We start from the raw sequence: 24376 nt of genomic DNA on the forward strand, positions 1-24376 counted from the left end.
AGTGTCTAGAATTTGATTCACCTTGGGAGGGACGATCCCCCAGGGTCAGCAAGGCAGATGTCAAAAGCATCAAAAACACAGAATGAAAAGATGTGATTAATACAGCTGTTGGTGGCAGAGCTACTGGCTGCCACAGTTGCGTGTTGCAGAGATGTGATTTGTGACTGTCTGCCCTGAGCCATGAAGCTTCATGTTGTCTCCTGAATCATCCAAGGCAGCATTGAGTCAATCACCGATAGTTTATTAGCATTTTTTGGACCAGGGACTCGTACTTGGTGTTGATAATGGCTTTTGTTCCGGGGACTGTGTGATTAAAGCAGAACCCATGAGACATCAGGCCAGACCTTGCTTCCCAGGAAAGTTCTGCCAGCCAGGCCAGGAGGCTGAGCCAAGGCTGCATTTCAGGATTTGTCGCATATTTATATATTTAGGTCATAATTGCCCGGGTGGGGTTTCACGTGGTGTGAAACTGGCAGGAAATGCCCGCCCTGAACCACATAGACGAGGAACGACTTATGATTTCTTTGTACACAGGTATTTATATATGAATGACATCTTGGGTGGTTTAGTCTACCATAACAATAGTAATCATTAGCCATTTATTAACATGATGTCTGACACATAAATGGCATCGCCATTGTGCAGGGACATAGTAAGGAATGAATAGCTATGAAAAATATGTGCAGTGTGGGATCACACAGCTAATGATTGGCATCTTCATTTACAAGCTTTCTTCATTACTCTTCTGCCAGAAAATCTTAATACATAGTGTCTTAATCCATTTTCTGCTGCTATAACAAAATACCTGAGCCTTGATAATTTATAAAGAGCAGAGATTTATTTATCTAATGGTTCTGGAGGCTGGGGACTCTTAAGATAATGGTGTTGGCATCTGGCGAGGGCCCCATGCTGTGCCAGGCCATGGCAGAAGGTGGAAGGGCAAGAGAGGATGGGGCAAGAGCCACTGGGGGGGGCAGCTTGCTGTTATATCAAATCCACTCTCGCCACAGCTGACCCACTTCAGTGAAAGCGAGATCAATCCATTCAGAAGCAGAGACCTGGTTTCCTGATCACCTCTTACTAGACTTCACCTCCCAATGCTATCGCACTGGGGATTGGATTTCCAACAGATGGCCAGGCGCCATGGCCACGCCTGTAATCCCAGCAACTCAGGAGGTCAGGAGGCTAAAGCAGGAGGGTCACAAGTTCCAGGCCAGCCTCAGCAACTCAGTGAGGCCCTGTTTCAAAATAAAAAAGGGTGGGGGATATGGCTCAGTGGTGAAGGGCCCTGGGTTCAATCCCCAGTACAAAAAAAAACACCTCAACACATAGACTTTGGGGGACACATGCAAATTATGCGCGTACCTATCTACACATTTGCAGCCATCCCAAATTTCTACCCAAATTAGCACTCACAATGCTGAGTCCACTCCCTGGGAAAGCTGCTGAGAGAAGCATGCTTCCCCCTGGGCCAGGACCCGCGCCTAGCCCCTTCACAGACTCCATGCTGCCTAGGACCAAGCCACAGCTGCCCTCCTCCAGTGACCTAGAGAAACCAGTGGGTGAGTGCACCGGGGACGCAGGAGTCAGGTGGGGAAGCCACCAGATTCCCTTCTAATCCTGCTTTTTGTCCTCACCTGGAGGGCCTTAAAAGCAGTTTTCACCTTGAGAGCACCTCCGCCACACAGCCCATCCTGACAAGACTGGACTTCAGTGGCTGGCTGGTCAAACAGGAGGGAGAAACTCAGCCCAACGCATGAGCCATAGTCGAGCTTTTATTAAGAGTCACATCTTGTGACTTGATGGTACACACTTGTAATCCCGAAGGCTCAGGAGGCTGAGGTAGGAGGGTTAAAATTCAAGGTCAGACTAAGGAAATTAGCAAGGCCCTAAGCAACCCAGCAAGACCCTGTCTCTAAATTAAAAAAAAAAAAAAAAGAATAAAAAGACTGGGGATGTGGCTCAGTGGTTAAGCAACCCTAGGTTCAATCCCTGGTACCTAATAATAGTAGTAATATTTTGAAAAAGAAAAAAATTGCATCTTTCTGAGCTGGGATATAGCTCGGTAATAGAAACCCTGAGTTCAATCACTAGCAGTGAGAGAAAAAAAGCGCATTTTTCCATCAATAGCAAACATTTCCACCAGTGAACACGTGCATCCTCCAATCCAGACCCTTACATTGATGGGCAGACGCGTGTGGACGACCCTCTGGAGCCCCGCCGCATGTTGGGTTGGTTTACAGTCACTGTGTAAAGAGCCGGAGCTTGGCGTCTTTGATGGCAGCACTCTGTTCAAGTGCTGAGAACAGGGCAGCTAAATCAGCATCGTGCCCCGCGGTCCCTGGGTCTTAGCGTCGCCCTGACATCAATCTCAGACTAATTATCCTTGCGTGTGTGTGTGTGTGTGTGTGTGTGTGTGTGTGTGTGGTGTCCGCACGAGCCACTCCAAGCGCAGGGCTCCTGCTTCACATGCATAGGTGATTTACAGCAAGCACAGCCCACCCTCAACTCTCCACCCCCTGCAAAGACCCAGGGGGGTGTAGGAGGGTTTTATTCTTTTTTACTGTTTTACTGAAGGAGAAAATACTATGCGGTTTCCACACTAAGCGGTCACAGTGGGGACCCATTTCCTGCGCTCCAGCCCCGCTGCTTCAGCCAATACAGCAAGGGAAGGCGCAGCTGTATTTTCTAGAAGGATTCCGCCAAGGCATAAAAACGGTGCAGACCAGCCTGGCACGGCGCCAGGTCCCGGAGCCCCGAGCGCCAGCATGGGGAACACGCATTCCAAGGGTGGCGACAGGCACGGGGCGCTCCCCGGCCACCCTGAGCTGTCTTTTTACAGCTCTTTCCCCAGGAAATGGAGCGAGAACGTCTTCTTAGATAATGAGCTGTTGACCTCTAAGATCCTGTCGGTGCTGCGGCCCCAGTCGGAGCGGGGCTTCCGGACCAGTGACCTCCGCTACCCTGCCCACTTCTTGAGCACCAACTCTGTCTTTGCCTCTGTCGCAGCCTCACTGAAGGAGCACCCGAGGAGCAGCCTTCTGTCTGATGGCAGCCCGGCCCCATCCAGGAATGTCGGCATGACGGTCTCTCAGAAAGGGGGTCCCCAGCCAATACCAAGCCCGGCCGGACCTGGGGCACGACTCGGGTAAGCCAGGTCCTCTCTGCCACCAGGTACAGAGGGAGGGATGGGGCAGTGGGTGGCACTCATCAGTGGCCTCTATGAAAGGAGGCACATTTCTTGTCTGTGTGAATCGGCAGGGTAGCCCCCCAGGCAAAATGATGCGTCCTGGGGTGGATTTGGCCACCATTGAGCCAGTTTGCTTAATACCCTTGGCTTTCATTGTCAGGGCTTCTTACTGCTCAAGACGATGCCGATGCCGAGTCCTCCAGCCCGGTCTCTGGGCCTTGCCCGGCTCTACAGGATGCTGAGGGCCCCGGGTGTACTTTCAACAGTGCTGGGGCAGAAAGTACTGCCGAAACCCAGTGCTTGCGGCGATCTCTCCATGAGTTCGTGGAGAAGGGAGCCAATTATCTTTTTTCTCTATGAACAGACTGTCTTCCTGCCCTCCATTGTGAGGCTGTGTCCTCCTAAGTCCCATAGATAGAATTCCGTGGGCTCTGGTGGGCTCTGGTGGCCAGCAGCGGAAGCCCACAAATCACACCCCTCAGATGGACCTGGCCATTTAGGTCACTGTAATGGACAAAGTCCTGGTCGTAGGTCAGTAGTCTCCTATTTTAAAAAATGACCTGTGACCAAGTTAAAGGCCTCTACTGGAATCCGGAAAGTTCTCTGATCACATCTAATCAGGTGGAGTAGCAAACTGACTTGCCTCCATAGACTGGGGAGTGTGTGTTCAACTCAACCTTTTGAAATGGTGGTTGTGATTATTTCCACGTAGACCAGCCACAGGAGAGATGGATGAAGCTGACTCTGTGGTTCTAAAATTCAAGCAGGCAACTGATGACTCCCTAGCACTCACGTCCTCCAATACCGAGTCTGTTTTTGTAGAAGGTAAGTTGGTCCCAAGTCTTGAGGCTGCCACATGGTCCCCGTCCATACTGGGAGGTGCTGGCCAGGCTCTGCCAGGCTCTGGCCCCCCCCCAGCAGCCCCCGTCTTTCCCTCAGATCCCTACATTGCCTCGCTGAGAAGCGAAGTCGAATCGGACACCCACGAGTTTGAGGCCGAGTCCTGGAGCCTGGCTGTAGACTTGGCCTACGCCAAGAAGCAGAAGAAAGAGGTGGTGAAGAGACAGGATGTCCTGTACGGTAGGAGGCCAGCACCGCACCCAAGCCCATTGCTTCTCTTTCTTTGTATCTTTCTCCTTTTCTGCTCCCTAGTTCCATCTGGGCGTCTGGGCTCCATGGCCACATTACCCTCGCTGCGTTACCCTAACTCTAACCCTAACCCTCTGCGCCCCCGCCCCCAGGGCAGCCCTGCCTGCCAGCCTGGGGAAGAGGTGGCCAGGAAGGGCTTTGTTAGCACAGGTCCCTGTAGTTGAGCCTGGCCAGGTGCCCAGGGCTGACTCATTCTTGCCTTGTTGGTGGCTGTCTCCGTCCATTTGGGTACCTCTGACAGAATTCCATAGGCCAGGTGACTTGTAAACAACACAAGTATATTGCTCACTGGGTTCACCTTGGTTCAGAGAGAGTCCAAGGTCAAGGCGCAGGCATGTTTGGTGTCTGGTGAGGTCCACTTCCTGGTTCGCAGGTGGAGCCTTCTCACTGTGTCTTCACGAGGTGGAAGGGGCAGGGGCTCCCTGCATCCCTTTCATAAGGGCACAAATCACATCCTCGGTGACTGCACTCTTGTGGTCTCACCACCTCCCCAAGGCACCACCTCTGAATAGCATCACTTTGGGGTAAGGTTTTAACATATGAAATGGGGGGCACAGACATTCAGTCCTTTGCAGTTTGGTCTGATCACAGACACACAGAGGTGTGTTACACTACAGACCACAGACATGGAGTTCCTTAGAACAACCATCTTTTTTTTGGTACTGGGACTGAAACCCAGAGATGCTCCACCACTAAGCTGTATCCCCAGTCCTTTTTACTTTGAGACAAAGTCTCACTAAGTTGCTGAGGCTGGCCTCAGACTTGTGTTGCACCCACCTCAGCCTCCCAAGTTGACTGGGATTACAGGCGTGCACCACTGTGCCCAGCTCAGAATGACCGCCTTGCTGGAAACAGCCTTGAAAGGTCTTTGTGACTTCAGGCATGCATCTCCTGGGTCCCCTCTTTATCCAGCTTCCTTTGGCCTGGGATTCCCACAGCGCTGGACAGGGGAGGACGGGAGGCCTGGGCAATAAGAATGGCCACAGGCGCATACCTGCAGTCCTAGCTACTCGGGAGGCTAAGGCAGGGGTGGTCACCTGAGCCCAGAAATTCAAGGCCAGCCTAGAAAACATAGTGAGACCCTGACTTTAAAAAATAAATAAAAATTTTAAAAAAAATAATAATTAAAAAATAAGGGGCTGGGGCTGGGGCTCAGCGGTAGAGCACTTGCCTAGCACGTGTGAGGCCCTGGGTTCGGTCCTCAGCACCACATAAAAATAAATAAATAAAATAAAGGTAGAAAAAAAATAAGCTTCATTTACTAAATAAATGTATAAAGATAAACAAGAAAGGCCACAAAGGCAGACTGAGGTGGAAAGCTTCCAGGCCAGCCCCACCCAGGCAGGCAGGCAGCACCCACCAGTGCCCAGCAGGACCGCGGAGCCCGCGTGGGTAAGCCCTGCTGGCCCTCTGCACCCCACAGAGCTGATGCAGACAGAGGCACACCACGTGCGGACCCTCAAGATCATGCTGAAGGTGTACTCCAAGGCCCTCCAGGAGGAGCTGCAGTTTGGCGGCCGGGCCATCAGCCGCCTTTTCCCCTGCGCAGACGACCTGCTGGAGATGCACAGCCACTTCCTCGCTCGGCTCAAGGAGCGGCGCCGCGAGGCTCTGGAGGAGGGCAGCGAGCGGAATTACATCATCCAGAAAATCGGGGACCTCTTGGTGCAGCAGGTGGGCACCGTTGTGACCCGGGTGGTGCCTCGTGAGTCCTCACCCGATCTCCATTCCTTCTATTAATAGAATGTAAAGGCTCTGGTTTATCTGCATGGCTACTCCAGAGCCTGCGGCTCACGTCCTGGGAGCACAGAGGCCAGAGTAGCCAACATGTCTGTCTGGACACTGTTCAGAGCTGTGCTCTTCTAGGCTGTTGTTTGGTTTTTGCTTTGAGATTCTAATCGCTGTTTCTGCTGGCTAGAAACATAATTCTGACCAGGGCCGTCCATAGCAGGCCTGCAGAGTCCAGGCAGAGGTGGACAGTGGCAGCAACACCCGTCATCTGACCCCAGACTGCTTGCCCAGAGTGTCCCAGGTCAGGCAGTAGGAATTAGGAGCCAGCGGGAGGCTCCGTGGCAGGTACCTGCCTGGCACACACAGGCCCTGGGTTCCACCCCAGCTCTGTAAGACAAAACAAATGTAAAATTACAAGTAATTTTTTTATTTTCCTAACATTCTTTTGACCTAAATTTCTTTCTCTTCTTGAATCTTTGCAAGCTTTGCAGCATCTGTGAGTAGCAAAGCCCTAAAGCACAAAGTTTTGTTGTTTTACTTCGATGGTACCTTATCATTAAGACACCCGAGGCAAGCACATCCCTGATGGTGGGTGTATTTATTAAAAGGTGAAATTGCAAGTCAATCCAGTGTTCACTTTAGCACAATCAGGTGGACTAGGTGAAAACATTCTGTGGCGGATTCCAGGTTTCATTTTGGTGACATTTCCATCCTCCTCCATATCAGTTTTCAGGTGAAAATGGGGAGAGAATGAAAGAAAAATACGGTGTGTTTTGCAGCGGCCACAATGAAGCCGTCAGTCACTACAAGTTACTGCTGCAACAAAACAAGAAATTTCAAAACTTGATCAAGGTAAAAAAAAAGTTGTTTAAAATACTTCTTTGCTGTTGTTTTTTTCCACCAAACTGTAACATCTTGGATTCAGAAATAGTGAGTTGTTATACAGCAGTGGTTTTCACAATCTGGTTTGGTTTGGGTGACACAAGCGTCCTTTCACAGGGCTGCCCCACCCCGGGAACTGCCCTGCAGAGCCACCCCATTCTGCGTGCAGAGGCTCCAGCAAGGCACAAGTTTCTCTGAGCTCCATCTTCTCCCTGCCTGCCCCCCGAGGCCCATGGGATTCCCTTGACTGAGCGTGTACAGCCACTTGAGCTCAGAACCAGACCCCTCCACCCAGCCGCAGTCCGTGGAGTCAAGCTCTCCCCACCTCCCGTGTCCCAGAAACGGCACTTAGGAGCTGAGTGCCTTGATGCACGCCTATGATCCCAGTGGCTCGGGAGGCTGAGGCAGGAGAATCGCAAGTTCAAAGCCAGCCTCAGCAACTTAGCGAGACCCTGTCTCAAAATAAGAAGGGCTGGGGGTGTGGCTCAGTGGTTAAGCACTCCTAAGTTCAATCCCCAGTATCCAAGAGGGACAAGAAAGAAAGTCAGTCAGAAACGGCATCCTCGGTTCCAAGCTCCAGAACAGCTCTACAGTCTGTTCCCTGGGCCCTCGGGACTTTGTTCTGAAGTGGCATTCAACAACTAATGGGCTGAAATCAAGAATGACCTGTGTTTAAGTTTTGTTCCAGGCTTGGTGACTCACGTTCATATTCCCTGCTCCTCAGTAGACTGAGGCTGGAGAATCACTTGAGCCCAAGAGTTCAAGGCCAGCCTGGGCGACATAGCGAGAAACCCCATCTCAAAAGAAAAAACAAAACAAAAAATCTGCTCCATGATCCCCTCAGTAGACGGACTTGAAAGGGAAAGAGCAATTTCAGACCAAAATTCACTCAGCAATGGCTGTCACATGGCCCATCTGACAGCGTGAACCATCTAGAAAGAGGGCAGAGGGTGGCAATGGAGACAGTTCCCATGAAACCTGCAACCACAGATTGTCACAGTCCCAGAAGGACACTCGGGTGCTGTGGAAGTGGCTCTTTGCTATTGCCGGCATTCCTGAAATACACAAGAGTAGTGGCGCTAATCCACGGAATGCGCGGAATGCTCCATGAGCACAGGAGACTGCTCTCCACCCCCCAGGAAGTGAGACGGTCAGCCAGAGGTGTGTGTGCATCAGCAGCCACCAGGGAGCCCGCTCTACCACAAAGGCACATGCCCAGGCTAGTTCCAGGAGCTTCTGGAATGACAGCCGAGCATGCATGTCTGACGTGCACGTGTACATGTGTGTGTGCACGTGGTGAGCAGCTCAACAGGTGATCCCCACAACTGCCCCATGACTGGACCTCATTTTCTCTTTAACTGGTCTTTCAAGGCGAGGTCACCTTTGCTTGTGTGGCCTTCTGTATATCCAGTATGTGCTTTCAGATAGCCACTGTGTGTCCCCAACAAAGCAGCAGGGAGAAGATCCCAGCAAGCTGGCAAGGAAGCCCTGGAGGCTGGTGGGCACAGTCAGCGGGAGAGGAGGTGTTAATGCGGAGCCGTTCTACTTTTTGTTTCCTAGAAAGTTGGCAGCTTCTCCATCGTGAGGCGGCTTGGTGTGCAGGAGTGCATCCTTCTGGTCACTCAGCGCATCACCAAATACCCTGTGCTGGTGGAGCGTATCATCCAGAACACAGAAGGTAGAGAAGCACACGCCATGCCCAGGGGCCACAGCAGGGCAGGGGTCCCTGTCCACCTGATGAAGGTTTTACCAGTGGATTGGACAAATTCCCCTAGCAATCCATTATGCTGGGTGTTGGGGTTTCCCACCTGAGGAGGGTGGGGCAGTCATCACCATGAAGGCAGGGGCTGGGTCTCCTCCGCTCGTCACCACCCCTAGTGTAAACTGGGCCACAGAAGGCGCTGGGTCAGTATCTGTGACATGGATAAATGGATTGAGACCAGGTCATTCCTGGGTTGTCCAGACATGCCTGGAAATGACCTCTGTGTCACATGACCAGGGTCAAGAAAGTGAGGAGCCTGGAGCTGTAGGGGACAGAGGAGAAAAGGCTGATAGCCAGCCCAGGAGTTCTCGGGGCCAGGCAGTGTTGATCATCGGGTTTGGTCTGTGGGAGAATGAGAAAGTTCCCCTGCCACATCCTCCGAGCAAGATGGGCCAGCTCCAGGTTACAGCAGGAGGTGGAGGGAATCTTTTATGATGAGCTGGAGGACTTGGGAGGAGTTTGTGTGCCAAGGAGAGACCAGAGAGCCATGCAGGGCAGTTGTTGTCACTTAAATTGCGCCTTAGCTTCCACATTTGACGGAATCTCTACCTGAGTAAAAATGAAACTCTGGGCTATGGCATTTATTTTGGAGACCCATTTCTACCTCAGAAACTACAGATGGGAGGTAATTCTTGAGGGTTCCTCTGACCCAGGGAATGCACCTCACAGATCCCATCTACTTAGTGAAGCCATTTCCATTATGTTCTTGAGCACGGAAAAAGAAAGTGCTAACTCTGCTGTGTGTGGCAGCTGGCACTGAGGACCATGAAGACCTGACTCAAGCCCTGAACCTCATCAAAGACATCATCTCCCAAGTGGATGCCAAGGTCAGTGAGTGTGAGAAGGGCCAGCGCCTCAGGGAGATCGCAGGGAAGATGGACCTCAAGTCCTCCAGCAAACTCAAGAATGGACTCACCTTCCGCAAGGAGGACATGCTACAGCGGCAGCTGCATCTGGAGGGCACGCTGTGCTGGAAGACCACTTCAGGGCGCTTGAAAGGTAAAGCTCTGTCCCTGGCCACCTCTAGTGGGGGCCGTGTTGGACTGGGGGCACTGTCTTGGAGTGGCAGGTACTATCTTGGATTGGTGAGTGCCCTCTTGAATTGGTGGGCACCCTCTTTGAGTGATGAGCACTGTCTTGGATTGTGAGTGCCATCTTGAACTGGCACCAAGCCAAGTGGTACAAATATATCTCACAAGATGTGACCCTTGCCCTCCTGGGGCTTCAGCATGTGGGACAGAAAAAGAAACAAGTAAACATTTACCAAAAAAAAAAAAAAAAAAGTGGTTAAAAGTGTGGTAAATGCTTTGAAAGAACCAGCAGACTGCAATGAGAGAGAATTGGATGAAAAAGGATTTCTGACTTTGCTAGTGGTATCAAAAATGGCTCTCCCAGAAGGTAATATTTGTGCTTCCTGCAATGTGAATATACCTCAATTCAGGATTTGCACTTACATGCAAAAGCCTCATGATGCAAGATGTTCATCCAGAGACAAGGCACCAAGCAGGACTGGAGCATGAGGGGACTGAGACAAGCCCTCCCTAGGGGGCAGGATGGGAGCACCAGCAGCTCATGGTTGGGTGACCTGGGCAGGGAGCATGACAAGATTCGTCCACACTGAGCCATCAGCTAGAGCAGCTCCGAGGCCAGGCCCGGCCATGACAGCCACCTGTCATGATGGCCTGGTGGTGAGGCTGGAGTCCTAACTTCAGCTCTGAACCTTGTCAGCTGGAGCCTGAAGGGATACCTAAGAGGGGACTCCAGCATTCACTGGTGATAAATATGGAAACCCAGAGTGATGGGAGGGTGTGAGTTAGACAGGAAACTTCTAGGCTCGAGTAGAAAGGTCTGAAGCAAGAGACCTCCTGGAGAGACAGTGACTGTCGGGCTTCCCAGTGAGACCCGTGGCTGCACAACTTCTAAGACGCCCCCTCTGTGCTCTCTGCAGATGTCCTTGCTGTCCTCTTGACCGACGTGCTTCTACTGCTGCAAGAAAAGGACCAAAAATATGTCTTTGCCTCTGTGGTGCGTACCCAGTGTCTCCAGACAAGGTCCTGTCTGTGGGGACCTGGTGGGTGTGGCCATGAAGGAGGGGGCAGGGGACAAGGAGAGGAAGTGCCACTAGAACGCTGCACTGTGGCACCCCAGGCCCTCCCTTTCCTGACGAGGCCCAGGCTCCCATCCCCACAGGCTCTCCACCTCCATTCTGTTTCCACACACGTTCTTCCTCTGCCAAGGACTTGGATACTCACAAGCGCCAGAATCGTGGCCGGGGGAGCCTTCCCTCTTCCCGGGGACGCACAGGCCCTATTATTAGACGCAAGTCCAGGCAGCCACTGCTCTGTGAGCTGTGACCATGTTGACCCCAGGACACCCTTGTCAGGGGAGCAGCACCCGCCCGGCTGTGTCACCCAGAACCCTACCCCAACACTGGCCCAGGGCACCCTGGCATCTCACAGCACAGACCCAGCTGCAGGGCAAGGAGGTCAGGCCCAGCCTTCCTGGGGCTCCAGCCCCTAAAAAGTGTAAGGAAGCCATTGGCTTCCAGGTCACCTGGAGAAGAAGGTCCTCACCACTGAACCGTAGAATCACATAGCTTCCCCCAAAATGTGAAGTGGCTTCTCAGGGGCTGGGGCCATGGTTCAGCAAAGCGCTTGCCTGGCATGTGCACGGCCCTGTGTTCCATCTCAGTGGCTTCTCAAGAAGTCCCCCACTGCCACCCGGCCCTGTTCTTCCCATCTCAACCCCCTGCAACTGTGTCAGGCTGTTTTGTCAAACAGATGTCCTGCCTTGACCCATGCACCTCAGAGCCTGCCATGCCCGCACAGGAGGGTGACGTGACAGGACAGTCTGCTGCCCTGGGTGGCTCTGTGTGCCCACCTTGCATCACAGGACAGCCCTACTGGGGATTGGTGTCCTGCCTTGTCCTGTAGTTAGCCAAATGGGCCACTGTGTATCCCAAGAGATGGGGCTCTGGTCAGGGGTGAGACATAAAGTAGCATGTCTTGCACCCCAAAAATATATGGGCAGGGAGACCACATTCATCTGGGTGTAACTTTGTTTCAGAAACCTTTACAGTTCAGAAAAGCACAAAAAAGGAAATCAGAATAATCCTGTCACCCAGGGACATCGACTTGACTGTCTTTACCGTAGGGGGTCTGCTCAGCCGAGCTTTATGCCTTGTAGGTGTTACAGGCGTCCACAGTGACCACTCCATGTTGCCACTGCACTCTGGAAACCACAGTAGAGAGTATGTACTAAGCCACATGCCAATGAAACCCTTTTACACAGTCAGGCAGTGGGCCAGATTGGCCATGGACTGGAGCTTGCTGACAGCTGGGTCTCCAGTGATAAATGCATGTATTTTAACACTGCATCTTCAAGCTTCATATTCTCTTACAACCTGCTTTTTTATTCCTGCTCAATACACTTTGAAGCTCCCTCCTCAGTGCATCTCTTACCCTGTGGCATGGTGTTTAGTGGCTGCCTGCTCCTTCTATTTTATAGCCATCCTACATTCTATTGACTCTTTCCAAACAACTTAGATAAACGGTCTTTTATTAATCTATTCTCCCGTTGGTGGATATGTGTGTGGTTTTGCAGTTTGGAAATTGGCAGGTGCTGGAGCTGCTTTGAATATCTGTTTTGGCTGTGTAGTCACATGCTCCTGACCATATCTTTTTTGGGGGAAGGGGGTGTTTCCTGGTTATTAAACCAGGGGTGCCATACAGCTGAGCTCCATCCTGGGTTTTTTTGTTTGTTTGGTTTTGTTGTTGTTGTTGTTGTTTTTAATTTAAGACAGTGTTTCACTAAGTTGCCCAGGCTGGTCTCAAACTTGCTATCCTCCGCCTCAGCCTTCTATATAACCGGGATTACAGGCAGGTGCTGTCCTGACCATATCTTACAGGTTATGAAGAGAACATTCTCATGGGTGGAAAGCCAAGACTTGGGGAAATTAATAGTTTTGGTCCAAATGGGCTGAGATTCCCCCAGGGAACATTCAGACCCCCAATAAGGGATGATTGGACATGTTTGCTGTGGCCACTGTGGATGTGCCTGTACAGACCAAGTGACTCACACTGGAGAAATTTAATGTCTCACCTTTCTGGAAGCTGGAAGTACAAGATGAGGGTGTGCACAGGATTGCTTCCTTCTGAAACTCTCTCCTTGGCAGTACATGCCGTCTTTTCCCTGTGTTCTTACAGGGTCATCCCTCTATATATGTCTGCGTCTTCATCTCTTCTACTGAAGACACAGTCATGTTGAAGTGGGATCCACGTTACTTGATAAATCTCTGTCTCCAAATACTGCCACGTTCTGTCATGTCCTAGACTTTAGGACTTCAGCAGGTCTGGGGACGCAGCTGAGCTCATGGCACAGTTGAGAGGTGCTTTTTACTGGTCTACTACAGCATTCTCTCTCACCAGTGCCCAACGGGCTGGGAGGACTGGTTGGCTCTGGGTGGCCTGTGATACAAAAAACAGATGAGGAGTTTTTGTTGTTGTTCTATACTGTGTAATGTTGTATCCTGAGTTTCGTAGGATGTACCTGCATTACTAATTATTTTTAAGTTGTTACTGTGCCTATAGTTCCAGCTACTCCAGAGGCTGAGGCAGGAGGGTTACTAGAGGCCAGGAGTTCAGGACCAGCCTGGGCAACAACATAGCAAGATAAAACTGACACATTAAAAGGATGTTAGGATATCATTGCAGTAGTGTTTTTCCCCATTTGGCAAAATATCTGTGTTTCAAGTTGTTTGCAAGGAAACAGGGCACATGGCTTCCCTCTGTGTCCCCCGCCCCCAACCCTGAGACTCTGGTCCTGCTTTGGATGCAGCAGGTAAAATGTGACCTCCCCTCCACCTATGCAGGACTCGAAGCCACCTGTCATCTCTCTGCAAAAGCTCATCGTGAGGGAAGTGGCCAACGAAGAGAAGGCCATGTTTCTGATCAGTGCCTCCCTGCAAGGACCTGAGATGTATGAGATCTACACCAGCTCCAAAGAGGACAGGAACTCCTGGATGACCCACATCCGCCAAGCCGTGGAGAGGTGAGAGAGCCTAGGGTCTCCCTCCCCGACACGGGTGCATGTTCCAGACTTCATGCCCTTGGCTTTGAGGGAGCCTCGGCCAATCATCAATGGCCTGTGCAGTCCCTGAGAAACCCCTTGTTTTCCTCTCTCCCATCCCTCACAGATGTTCTGTCCATCTGCTTCTCAAAAATGGCACCATCTCAAAGATGGTGCCATTCCAGCTCCTTTCAACAACAGTCCAACCTCTCAGGTGCTAAAAAGGCCTGGATGTGTCTGGCCAGCAGGGCTGAAGGGCCAGCAGATCTCACCTGGACCTTTTGCACTCATGGGCCACTTGGCCAAACACAGTGGGCTTTGCCTGCACACAAGTCTGAGACCAGACCGTTGCCATAGGTTGTGGCTTCCTGTCCTTCTTCCACTCATGCCACTCCCTCCTCTTTCCACCCGCCTGAGTCCAGGTCTGCCTGGTAGATGGGCAGAGGGAGGCAGTTCAGCCGGCTCCCTGCTCCCCCTCCAGGTGCCTGGAGGCTTCTCACCACCTTAGCCTATTCCAAGCTCCATCGATGCTCAGAAGCTTCAGCCTCCCATGCCTAGCGGTCCCCAGCAAGCACTGTCCGGTGGCAGCCTCTTCGAGGGTACAGCTGGACACTTGGAACCCTTGCCTGGTTACACTCTTGACACTTAAAGACCACATGCATTCCCTCAGTTCCCTGAGGGAAAACCACTCCCAAAATCAGAGATACTCTTAGCAGCTGAATCTACGGAGCCAGCGTAGTGTCAGAGGCCCACCAGTTAATTCTGTATGTCCCCTCTCTCTGTAGCTGTCCCGATGAGGAAGAGGGACCCTTCAGTGAGGTCGAGGAGGAGCGGAAGGTCGCTGAGGCCCGCGCCATGAGACTCCGGGACTTTCAAGGTAAGGGGTGTCAGCGTTATGGGCATGTCCCCTGTGTGGCCATGGCTCTGCAAAGCTCTCCTGAGACAGCCAGCCCTGAGCCCCCAGCCCTCAGAGGCGTCCCTGTTCCATTCTGTGGAGACTGGATGTGGAGGATCTCACCACCATGCGGCCAGCCACTTTGCTGTGAGCCACTCACGCCCTGCAGCTCTGCGAGGGCTTCGGAAGGGGACTGCTGACGAGGCAGTGATGTCCCAGAGGCTTCCTGGTCTCTGCAGGGGTGTGGGAAGGGAGAGAGCTGACCTCGGGGCCTCCAGTCCCTTCCAGACCCACCTGTCTGCATTCAGGAAGGAGGCGCAAGCACGCAGAGGTCAGCAATCAGTTTTGGAGCATTTTCTTCACCCTGAAAACAAAACACCCCTTAGCAGTCACTTCAGCCCCTGGCCACCACCAGTCCCCATCCCATCTCTGTGGACACGCCCATTCTGGGCATCTCGGGTCAGTGGAGCCAGGTCCTTGTGCACCTGGCTTCCCTCACCAAGCACAGTGTCTTCAAGCCCGATCCACATCATGACATGTCAAAATCTCACTCCTTGTTGGTGACCGAGGGGTGCTCCAGGGTGGATGGAGCACACGGTGTTGGTGCGTCCTCCTTCCTGTGCGGCAGATTCTGTGAGAGGTGGATGTGGTGACTGCCCGAGCAACTCCTAGTGGGCCCGACAAGTCCCTTCCTCCTTCCCACTCACTGTGTTATTTATTTCTTTGATTAAGTGATAGTTAGGCGATAAGTACATGGAATTTAATAGTCTATATTTTATTTCTTTTGTGGGGAGAGGTGCTTTAAGGACTTTATTTATTTTAATAAATTTGAGAGCATTAATTAATGTCCAAAAGAAAGACGGAAAGAATCCCGTTGAACCCTAGAAGGCCTGACACCTAAGGTAGTGCGGATCTCCTCGGCTTACGCTGGGGTCCCATCCCAGTAATGTTGTGCTTACACTCAAGCTGCCAAACATCCCAGCCCGGCCACAGGGCCACTGTCACGTCTTAGTTGTTTCCTCTTGGGCCCAGGAACTGCTGCTCACAGCCACTGCCCCTGCTCAGCTCACAAGAGACTAGCCCAGGAAAGGACTAGAAATCAAAGCTCAGACACATTTCCACGGAACACATAGCGCTTTCGCATCATTATTAAATCAAACTACTACAAGTTGAACCATTGTGAGTGGAGGACCATCTGCATTAATTTCGTCTCATGCTAATTGCTATTTTCTGCTGGGTGGTAACTTGAGTTTATCCCGCAGGGAAGCACCTCCGGGAGGGCTCTGTCCTCCGGCTTGGCCACAGATCAGAGGGCACAGAATCCAGGGGAGGCTGACCCAGCTGACCACCTCCTCCATGTCCCTCCACAGAACGACTGAGCCAGAAAGACCAACTGATCGCCCAGAGCCTCCTGGAGAAGCAGCAGATCTACCTGGAGATGGCAGAGATGAGCGGACTTGAGGACACAGCCCAGTCGCGTGGACTCTTCCGCGGAGGCGATGCCTCGGAGACCCTGCAGGGGGAGCAGATCCTCAGATCGGCCATGAATGAGAGTCAGTCAGCACCCCACCCTGCCGAGCGTGTGGGGAGGGGGTGTGCTCTGGGATCCCAGGCCAGGCCTGAGGCTGTCTCGCCTGACCGAGGTCCCAGTGCCTCACTGCAGACACACACTTTCTCTTTCTGTTGACACACACTCTCCAGGTGCCCCCACCAGCCCTGGGGATCTGAAGTTGACTGATACAGGCCCCCATTCTTTCTGAGATATCCCCAGGAAAACGCACATGCACACTTGGCAGGCCGTTTCAGGGAACCCCCCCCCCCCGAGCCATGGCAGAGGCTGCAGGCCAGTGAGGTGCTCCCTGTCTCCACGCATGCTCTGCCCTTCTGCCAGCCGTGGCCAGGCCTGCTGCTCGAGCCCTCAGAGCACAGCAGAGCTCCAAACACGCCCAGCGTGGCCGCTGCACCCTCCACTGGCCCAGCATCGTGCCACTCTTTCAACAGCAAACAAGACAGGCACAGCCCCATCCTTGGTAGCTTTCCTGCAAGAAAAGAACAGAAACCAGATGGCATGGGGGTGGTCAGTCTTTCTCCCTCCAGCTGCACCCACACTGTCCTTCCACCCATTTCTCCAGTGGCCATTGTCCTTGGCCCCTGAGGACACTTGCATATTCTGCACCTGCGCCTAGAATGTTCTCTCCACCTCTTCAGCTGGCCAGACTTTTGGTCCTAGAGGGCTATATATGAAAAGCCCCTCCCCCCAAGAGTTACTCCCTGTGTGGCCCTCATGACACAGCATGGCCATGTTCACATTTGCACTAGGCCTGGGTGGAGGCTGGTCACTGCAGCCAGCGCCTGGGTGGGCTAGTAGGAGGGACAGGAGAAGCCAGCACAGCCCTCCCATGTGGCCACTCCTGGCCTTGGCCTCTCACTTACACAGGGATTGGCAGGTCCTGGTCGCAGTACCAGAAGCACCGGGAGTGCAGGAAATCGGGGCTGGAAGCTGGAATTCCACATCAGACAGTGGGTGGGGTGACCAGCACCCAGTGAGCTCCCCGGGGTCTCAGCTGCTCCCTGACACCCCCAGCGTGCCTCCACAGTGTGGCTCCTTCCTCCTGTCTCCTTCCACAGTCGAGGGTATCCAGAACCTGATCTGCAGGCACCTGGGCTGCAGCAGTGGCCTAGCGGAAGAGGGAGGTGGCTCCACAGGCCTGCCTCGGAGGGCTGAGACCTTCGGAGGCTATGACAGCATGGGCAGCCCTAGCAAGAGTAAGTAGTGTCTCCTGCCTCACCGCCCACCTTAGGGGCTCGATAGCAACAGGTCTGAGTGTCCTCTGAGGTTGCATTGTTTCTCAGAACATTCACAACCCAGTCCGGCCCAGCCATTTCTGCTGGTCTCTGTGCTACAGAAGCCCTTGCCTTGGCTCACACCTGTCGTCCCAGCAACTCAGGAGGCTAAGGCAGGAGGATCGAATTTCAAGGCCAGCCTGCTGAACTTAGCAAGATTGACCCTGTCCCAGAATAAACAATAAAATAAAAAAGCTGGGAATGTGGCTAAGTGGTAGAGCATCTGCCCATCACTGGCAAGGCCCTGAGTTCAAATCTCAGTACTGGGGTGGGGGAAGCCACCATGGATTTCCTACCTGGGCAGGGCTGAGGGCAGAGGAGGGCTCCAGATCCCATGGGATCCACAGCACCCTCACAGGCCTGGCCTGGGCTTCCCAGATGGCAGTTTTAAGAAGAAAGTCTGCAGCTGGCGAGGGCCTGCCAGCAGCCCAGACTCGAAGCTTGGAAACGGAGATGTCCCTGGGGGCTGCGAGGAGTCACCGCAGGCGGTACGTGACCTCCGGGGATGTTGTTCACTCCATACAGAATCAGTCCAAGTCATTGTAGTTGTCATCAACTAGTGTGACTAACTTCTGTTGGGTTGTCTGTTTCTCTGTCATGGTGACTTCCCCAAGTGCTGCCGTTTTATGGCAAATTAAGGTTCTCTGACCCGATTGCCATGCAGCCGGGTAATTTTGTCCTGCAGCCCCCTGGGAAAGGCAGCCAGTGTTCCAGGAGGGAGGCGGGGAGGGGACAGGCTCAGGGCATAGCCATGGCTTCATCAGCAGGCCGGAAACCCCATACAGGAGCCTCAGGCTGTCGGCACAGGTATAGTAACACCTACCAGATGTGCCCACGTCTCGCCGGCTCTTCCCTCTCCTTGGACTCAGAAGGCCCGTCACGTGTCTGTCCTTGCCAAGGTTTGGGCTCAGAGGCCACAGCCAGCTGCCTCTGGCCAGCTGAGGCTTGGACTCGCCTCCATGCCTGGAGCTGGTGTACAGGCTTCACATGTGGGCCTGCACTCCCATGGATGGTGATGGCTGCCTCCCACCTCCAAAGCTGCCCTGTACCTTCCTTCTGCAGACACCCGGATGGGCATGTCAGGTAGCCAGCAAGACTGCCCCCCACAGAGGCCCAGCCCTGGGTGCTTTCTGTTGCCCATGCCAAGGGAATGTCTTGCTGATCTCAGGCAGACTGCACCTCCTTGAATCAGTCCTAGACGCTCTGGGTTTGATGCTATGGTCTTTGCAGGTGGAGATGCCAGGTTCAGAGACTAGCCCCCGGCTGCCCACTTTCCTGGAGTCAGAGGTAGGTGGCATCTGGTCCACCTTGGGGATGGCACGCAGGCCCCATGTGCTGTTGGACAGAACCCAGAACCTGCCTTTCTCTCCACAGCTTGTCCAGCGGATCCAGACCTTGTCACAGCTGCTCCTCAGCCTCCAGGTACCAGGGTGTCAGGGAGGGACCAGCCACACTTGCCCTTTCCTAGTTATCTGGGTCTGGGCAAGGACGTGGCTCTCACAAGCCCGGCTCTGACCCTGTGCACAGGCGGTCATCGCCCAGCAGGACAGCTACGTGGAGATGCAGCGGGCAGCCATCCAGGAGCGGGAGAAGCAGTTTCGACTGCAGTCGACGCGCGGGAACCTGCTGCTGGAGCAGGAGCGGCAGCGCAACTTTGAGAAGCAGCGAGAGGAGCGTGCGGACGTGGAGAAGCTACAGACTCAGCTGCGGCAGGAGCAGCAGCGCTGGGAGCGAGAATGCGCGCGCCAACGGCAGGAGTTGGAGCGCGCAGGCGCACGGTTGCAGGCGCGGGAAGGCGAAGCGCAGCAGCTGCGTGATCAGCTGGACCAGGAACGTGCAGAGCTGGAGCGACAGCGCCGGGCCTACCAGCAAGACCTAGAGCGGCTGCGCGAGGGCATGCGCGCGGTAGAGCGGGAGCGCGAGCGCCTGGAGCAGCAGCGGAGGCTCAAGAAGCAGAACACAGTGCCAGGGGCACTGCCGCCCGGGGCGCTGGTGGAGGTGAGCCAGAGCCTCGTGAGACTGGACTTCTGGGGTATCAGGTTGGCACACGCATTTGCAGGTGTGAGACCGAATGTCAGAAAACACGAGCATCTGGTGTAAGAGTGAATGTGTGGGCTGGGCGTGCAGCTCGGTGGTAGAGGGCCGGCCACGCACGCGTGGAGCCCTGCATCCTACCTGGGGCACTGCAAATGAAGATCAGAGTGATGGTGTGTGAGCGTGGGGGCACTCCTGCAGGCCCAGCACTGGGGAGGCCAAGGCAGAAGACTCAGTTGAGCCCCGGAGGACCGACCCACGTGGGGGACACAGCCACATCCTCTTGAAAAAATATTTGTAAAGAGTGAATGTACCAGCATGTGTGTGTGCACACATGTGAGAGAGCTGTAAAAGTGTATCTGCACACTGCAGCAGAAAGCACAGTAAATGTCGATGTCTTCTTTTTTTCAAGAAGTAGTTTGTCTAAGCAGCATAAATGTGAATGTGACTTTCGTGTGTGAGAGAGCATATGTGTGGCTGAGTGTGAACATGAGTGTGCACAGCTTCAGGTTGAGCCCAGCTCTGCATGCAGAACAGACATCCCAGGGGCCATCTGGACCAGGTGCAGGGATCAGGCCTCTCAGCCCCGTCTCCCCATCGCCTGGCTCTCCCTGTCCCCCCAGAGCCTCCCCGCCCCCCAGGGCCTCAGCCTGGCAGGCCCCTTGTGCACATCAGGGAGAGCGGCCCCGTGGGAGAACTCCCTGCAGATTCAGCAGCACTGGGACATATCTTCTGTCACTCTTTCAGGCCCAGCCGCCAAGCCACCCTCCTAGTTTCAATGGGGAGGGGCAAGAGGGACCCCTGGCCTTGGCTAAAACACCTGGGACCCGGGCGAACCTGCTGCTATCCGATGCTGGGCCCGAGTATGTGGAGCGCCCTGAGGTGGCCCGCCGGGACAGTGCCCCAGCTGAGAGCCGGCCAACCAAGAGTGACGTGCCCATCCAGCTGCTGAGCACCACCAACCAGATTCAGAGGCAGGCGGCAGTGCAGCAGCAGATCCCCACCAAGCTGGCCGCCTCCACCAAGGGCAGCAAGGACAAGGGCAGCAAAAGCAGGGGCTCCCAGCGCTCGGAGAGCTCAGGTGAGCCCAGCCCCGGCTCCAAAGCCTGGGCCTGCAAGAAGTGGGCTGTCTCCAGTGCCCCTTCCCCCTGGATCCGGAGATCCAGCCATGGGCAACTTGTGAGTCTATAGGGGCTCAATGGGACCAAAAGCGGGATACTAGTGCCACCTAGAGAGGGTGCCAGAGGAAAACCAGAAGGTGCAGCTGTGACATGCCAGGGCCTCCCCTCCAAATGGAGGCCTTTGTCTCAAGCAGAATTGAAATGGCAAGCCAGGCCCCACGTGCTTTCCCACAACAGGCCTCAAACAGTAGGATGGGGGACAGGGGAGCTTCCGAGGGTCACAGGCCAGAAGTCACCTGCTCACTTAGGACCATGTAGCTAGAGCACAGGACAAGTGCCAAGGGCTCTACACAGTGTCCTGGGTTAACAGAGGGGGACGCTGCAGCCCAGAGAGGCACAGTCCCTTACCCTCGGGCACCTGCAATGAGTACCACCCAAGAGTGAGCCGAGGAGCTCCTCCATGCCTGCCCACTGGGAAGTGTTCCCCAGGTCACAACTAGGGATGTTCTGGGACATTCTTAAGGAGCAGAGCCTGTGTCCTGTGACCTCTGGGGCATGAGGGTCACTGGAAAGGGATACTTCCCCGAAAGCAGTGCCTTCCCTTTGTCCAGAGGTTGGCTGACTCTGAGGGTCTGCCCTGGGCACTGTCAGGTGGGGAAGGTCCAGCAGTCCTCCCAGTCCTGAGGTGGCCTGCCGCAGGGCCCAAGCTCCTTCCCTCTTCCAGCTTCATTCGACCTCAAGCAGCAGCTGCTTCTCAACAAGTTGATGGGCAAGGACGAGACTGCCTCTCGGAATCGCCGGTCACTGAGCCCCATCCTGCTCAGCAGCCACAGCTCCACGCCTGCCACAGGTGAGCCCAGCACCCCAGCAGCGGGGCAGTCTGCAGCACCTGGTGACATCTGACACCCCGGTCCCCTCTCTCTTCCAGACTCCTACGTCCCAGCCCCGAGTCCAGCCCCAACCGACATCCCTCCTGAGGCCTTCTTCATCAAGGCTGGGGGCACATCCTTCCCACCTGTGCCCCCGGCTCCCTCCCCACTACAGGCCACCAGGGAGGAAGCCAGCAAGGAAGACGTCATCTTCTTCTGAGGGGCTGTGGCTCCAGGGGCAGGCCCTCTGGCCTGTCTACCCTGAGTCTCTGGGGACCCCATGGGGTGACTGCCTGCCCAGCTATTGTCCCCTCCTGCCCAGGCACACCCCTGATGTCCATCTGGCCTGGGTCAGCCTGTTGGTGCTTCGGGTCTCATGGCTCTGTCTGTAGGATTAGTGGTAATGCCTGGGTAATTTCATAAACCTCTTTTTTTTATTCATACATAAAAGAAAGTTTTTAATGGAAAGTTGAACCAACTAAAGCAAGGAGTTGTTTTAAGCCGTAGCACCCCTTTGGGTAGGAGAAAGGTCAATTTCCAGTTGTTTGCCCAGGCAGTGAGGAGTGCCAGGGGGGCCAAGGAGCTGAAAGACAGGCCAGGCCTGGGTCTGAGGAGCCGCTGGCCAGGCCAGGCTTGGCTCCACAGGTACCAGGAAGCACTGAGTGAGTCAAGTCGTGAGGGCACCAGGAGGGGCCATGGCATCCGTGTGTGTCTGCAAGTCAGGCAGAATCCCCCTCCAAAGCAGCCCCTTCCACGCTGGCCACCAAGAACCTCTGTCGGCAGGGCAGGCAGGGCCCACCCAGGAGTAGCGAGGACCAGAGGGAAGGGGCGGCCATGGCACTTCAGGCATGTTTTGTGGGTTCGGAAGCTCATCCTGAAGGGGCCGACCAGGCATGGCTCCTTTAATTTGACAGAGGTTTCCCAACCGCTGGTCTGCTTCTCAAGGGCACCTGCCGTCCCCGCCGCTCAGCCCGTCCAGGGCACCAAGCCTCGGGCTCAGCCAGGGCTGGCACAGGCACCCCAGCAGAGGTCCTCGGTCTCCTGTGAAATGGGCAGATTTTCCTGGGGCTGCTAGGAAGAAGCCCCTGGGCTGTGTCAGGCCAGAACGGGAGGGAATGCCTGGAGAGGCTGCCAGCAGGTGCACAGGGGGCCATCTTGGGGCGCCTCACTTGCACTGGCCTGTTGCGGCCTGCAGTCAGCTTCCCCTAGAGGACTTGGGGCAGGGCTTTAGGGGTGGCCCAGATGGTCAGATCCACATTCCAGCTGCAGCCAAAGCAGAGCCTGGCTGCCCAGGGCAGGAGGGGCGCGTTGCCAGCCTTGCCCCACAGCCCAGGCTTCCCCACGTTGGAAGTGTTGACAGCAGGGCCAGGTCCTGGGCTGGTCATTCTTGTTCCCAGAAAGGGGCACTTGGGCCCAAGCCAGGGCCAGTGTCCTGGGGAGCCTCAGTGGGGAACTCAGCCCTTCTCCTGCTATGTCAGCAGAGTCACCCCCTATGATGCCCAACATAGTAAGCTGGGGGACGTTTCCACCACTGAGGGACAAGTGGGCACAGAAGAGGGGAAACTGTTAGGACCTGTGCAGCCTGCCATCAGCTCCCTGAAGCCAAGGTGCCTGCTTAGTTAGTGTCCCAGGCTCAGGAGGGGACTGGGCAGGTGCAGGCACTGACCAGGAGCCAGGGCCCAGCCAATGGCTAGCAGGGTTCTGAAAGCAACAGCTGTAGTGAGTGGTGTGGTGTCCCAACCTCTTCTCCAGGCTTCTGGCCTCTGAGAACCTTGACTTTTCCTACCCTGGTCCTTTTCCATCAGCAGTGCTGTCCTGTTTCCCGAGTGTCCCCCAACCCACCAGATCTCATCTGTGCCATGTTTATAATCAGTGTTTTGTATTTTTGTACTGAGACATATTGGAGCACTTTAGAAAGGCTAAATTCCTGCTCTATCGTGAAGAGAACATTCCTGGACTCCTGCACTGGCTGGCCTCCCAGCCTGTTTGTCTGGACCACCCACCCAGACATGAGGACTCCTTGAACTTTAGACAAGCGCAAGGAATTTCTGCCCAACCACACAGCGGACCATCAGCAGGAAGGGGGCCTCCCCGTCAGGTGGCCAGGGAAGGGGGGGCTCAGTCAGGCTCCACACGCAGTAGGGCAGCATAGCCGGTTCACCCTCTTACCACACCCACGGTCACTCCTGGGTAGAGCCCAATTTTATTTGTAAAGCTGGTGGCTGCGTAGTTCCCCGTTTCTGTGGGTCCATGCTTGTGGTCTTTGGTGATCGTGACCATGACCTTAGCCAACATGACAATTACTTCACAGTGATTATGTTTCCTACCACCAGGTGTTTGGGAACCACCCTAGAACTTAAGACCAGATTCTAGCAATAAAAGTGTCTAAGATGATCTCTGACTTAAGTGGCTGTTCTCGGAGTTTGGGGGGCTATCTCTAGTCCAAGTGTCAGCCTCAGGGACACTGGGAAGCAGGGGAGGGGCAGGCAGGAGGTGATAGCCATCTGCACAACTGCTGTGGGGCTAAGTCCAGGCATAGGGATGCTAGCCCCTTGGGGGACTTTGAGCTGGCCCACTCCCTGGTCTGTCCCCTGCTAAGTTCCCCCAACCGCAGCTGTCCCCCGAGATCTGCCTGACAAGCCCCTTCCCCTGAGGCGCCCCTAGGCCTTCCTCTGCAGAAGTGCACGGGCTCCTGAGAGGTCGAGTCCTCCACCATGGGGTGTGCACGGATGTTCCAAAGGAAGGCCGTGCTCGGGGTCCACAGAGGGGCCAAGCCCTGAAATTGAGAGCTACTGAGCCACAACAGACCAGCCTCCAAGACAGACGGTGGAT

General features: G+C 54.5%; 1 protein-coding gene across 1 annotated transcript in view; it reads left to right on the forward strand.

Annotated features, from left to right (window-relative positions):
- The window catches only part of Arhgef18 (Rho/Rac guanine nucleotide exchange factor 18), a 76124-nt gene extending 52186 nt beyond the window's left edge, over window positions 1–23938 (forward strand). The window contains exons 11-29 of the mRNA XM_048812894.1: window positions 3010–3148; window positions 3903–4015; window positions 4130–4270; window positions 5763–6013; window positions 6797–6922; window positions 8513–8630; window positions 9465–9713; window positions 10663–10739; window positions 13585–13763; window positions 14567–14658; window positions 16047–16229; window positions 17305–17442; window positions 17899–18008; window positions 18751–18807; window positions 18895–18942; window positions 19048–19518; window positions 20302–20635; window positions 21400–21525; window positions 21604–23938. Coding sequence (XP_048668851.1) covers window positions 3010–3148; window positions 3903–4015; window positions 4130–4270; window positions 5763–6013; window positions 6797–6922; window positions 8513–8630; window positions 9465–9713; window positions 10663–10739; window positions 13585–13763; window positions 14567–14658; window positions 16047–16229; window positions 17305–17442; window positions 17899–18008; window positions 18751–18807; window positions 18895–18942; window positions 19048–19518; window positions 20302–20635; window positions 21400–21525; window positions 21604–21764 — 3113 coding nt within the window. The 3' untranslated portion in view covers window positions 21765–23938. The remainder of the gene's footprint in view (window positions 1–3009; window positions 3149–3902; window positions 4016–4129; window positions 4271–5762; window positions 6014–6796; window positions 6923–8512; window positions 8631–9464; window positions 9714–10662; window positions 10740–13584; window positions 13764–14566; window positions 14659–16046; window positions 16230–17304; window positions 17443–17898; window positions 18009–18750; window positions 18808–18894; window positions 18943–19047; window positions 19519–20301; window positions 20636–21399; window positions 21526–21603) is intronic.
- The last annotated feature ends 438 nt before the right edge of the window (window positions 23939–24376 follow it).

Source organism: Marmota marmota, unplaced genomic scaffold (genome assembly GCF_001458135.2).
Source record: "Marmota marmota marmota unplaced genomic scaffold, marMar, whole genome shotgun sequence".
Classification (NCBI taxonomy): Eukaryota; Metazoa; Chordata; class Mammalia; order Rodentia; family Sciuridae; genus Marmota; species Marmota marmota.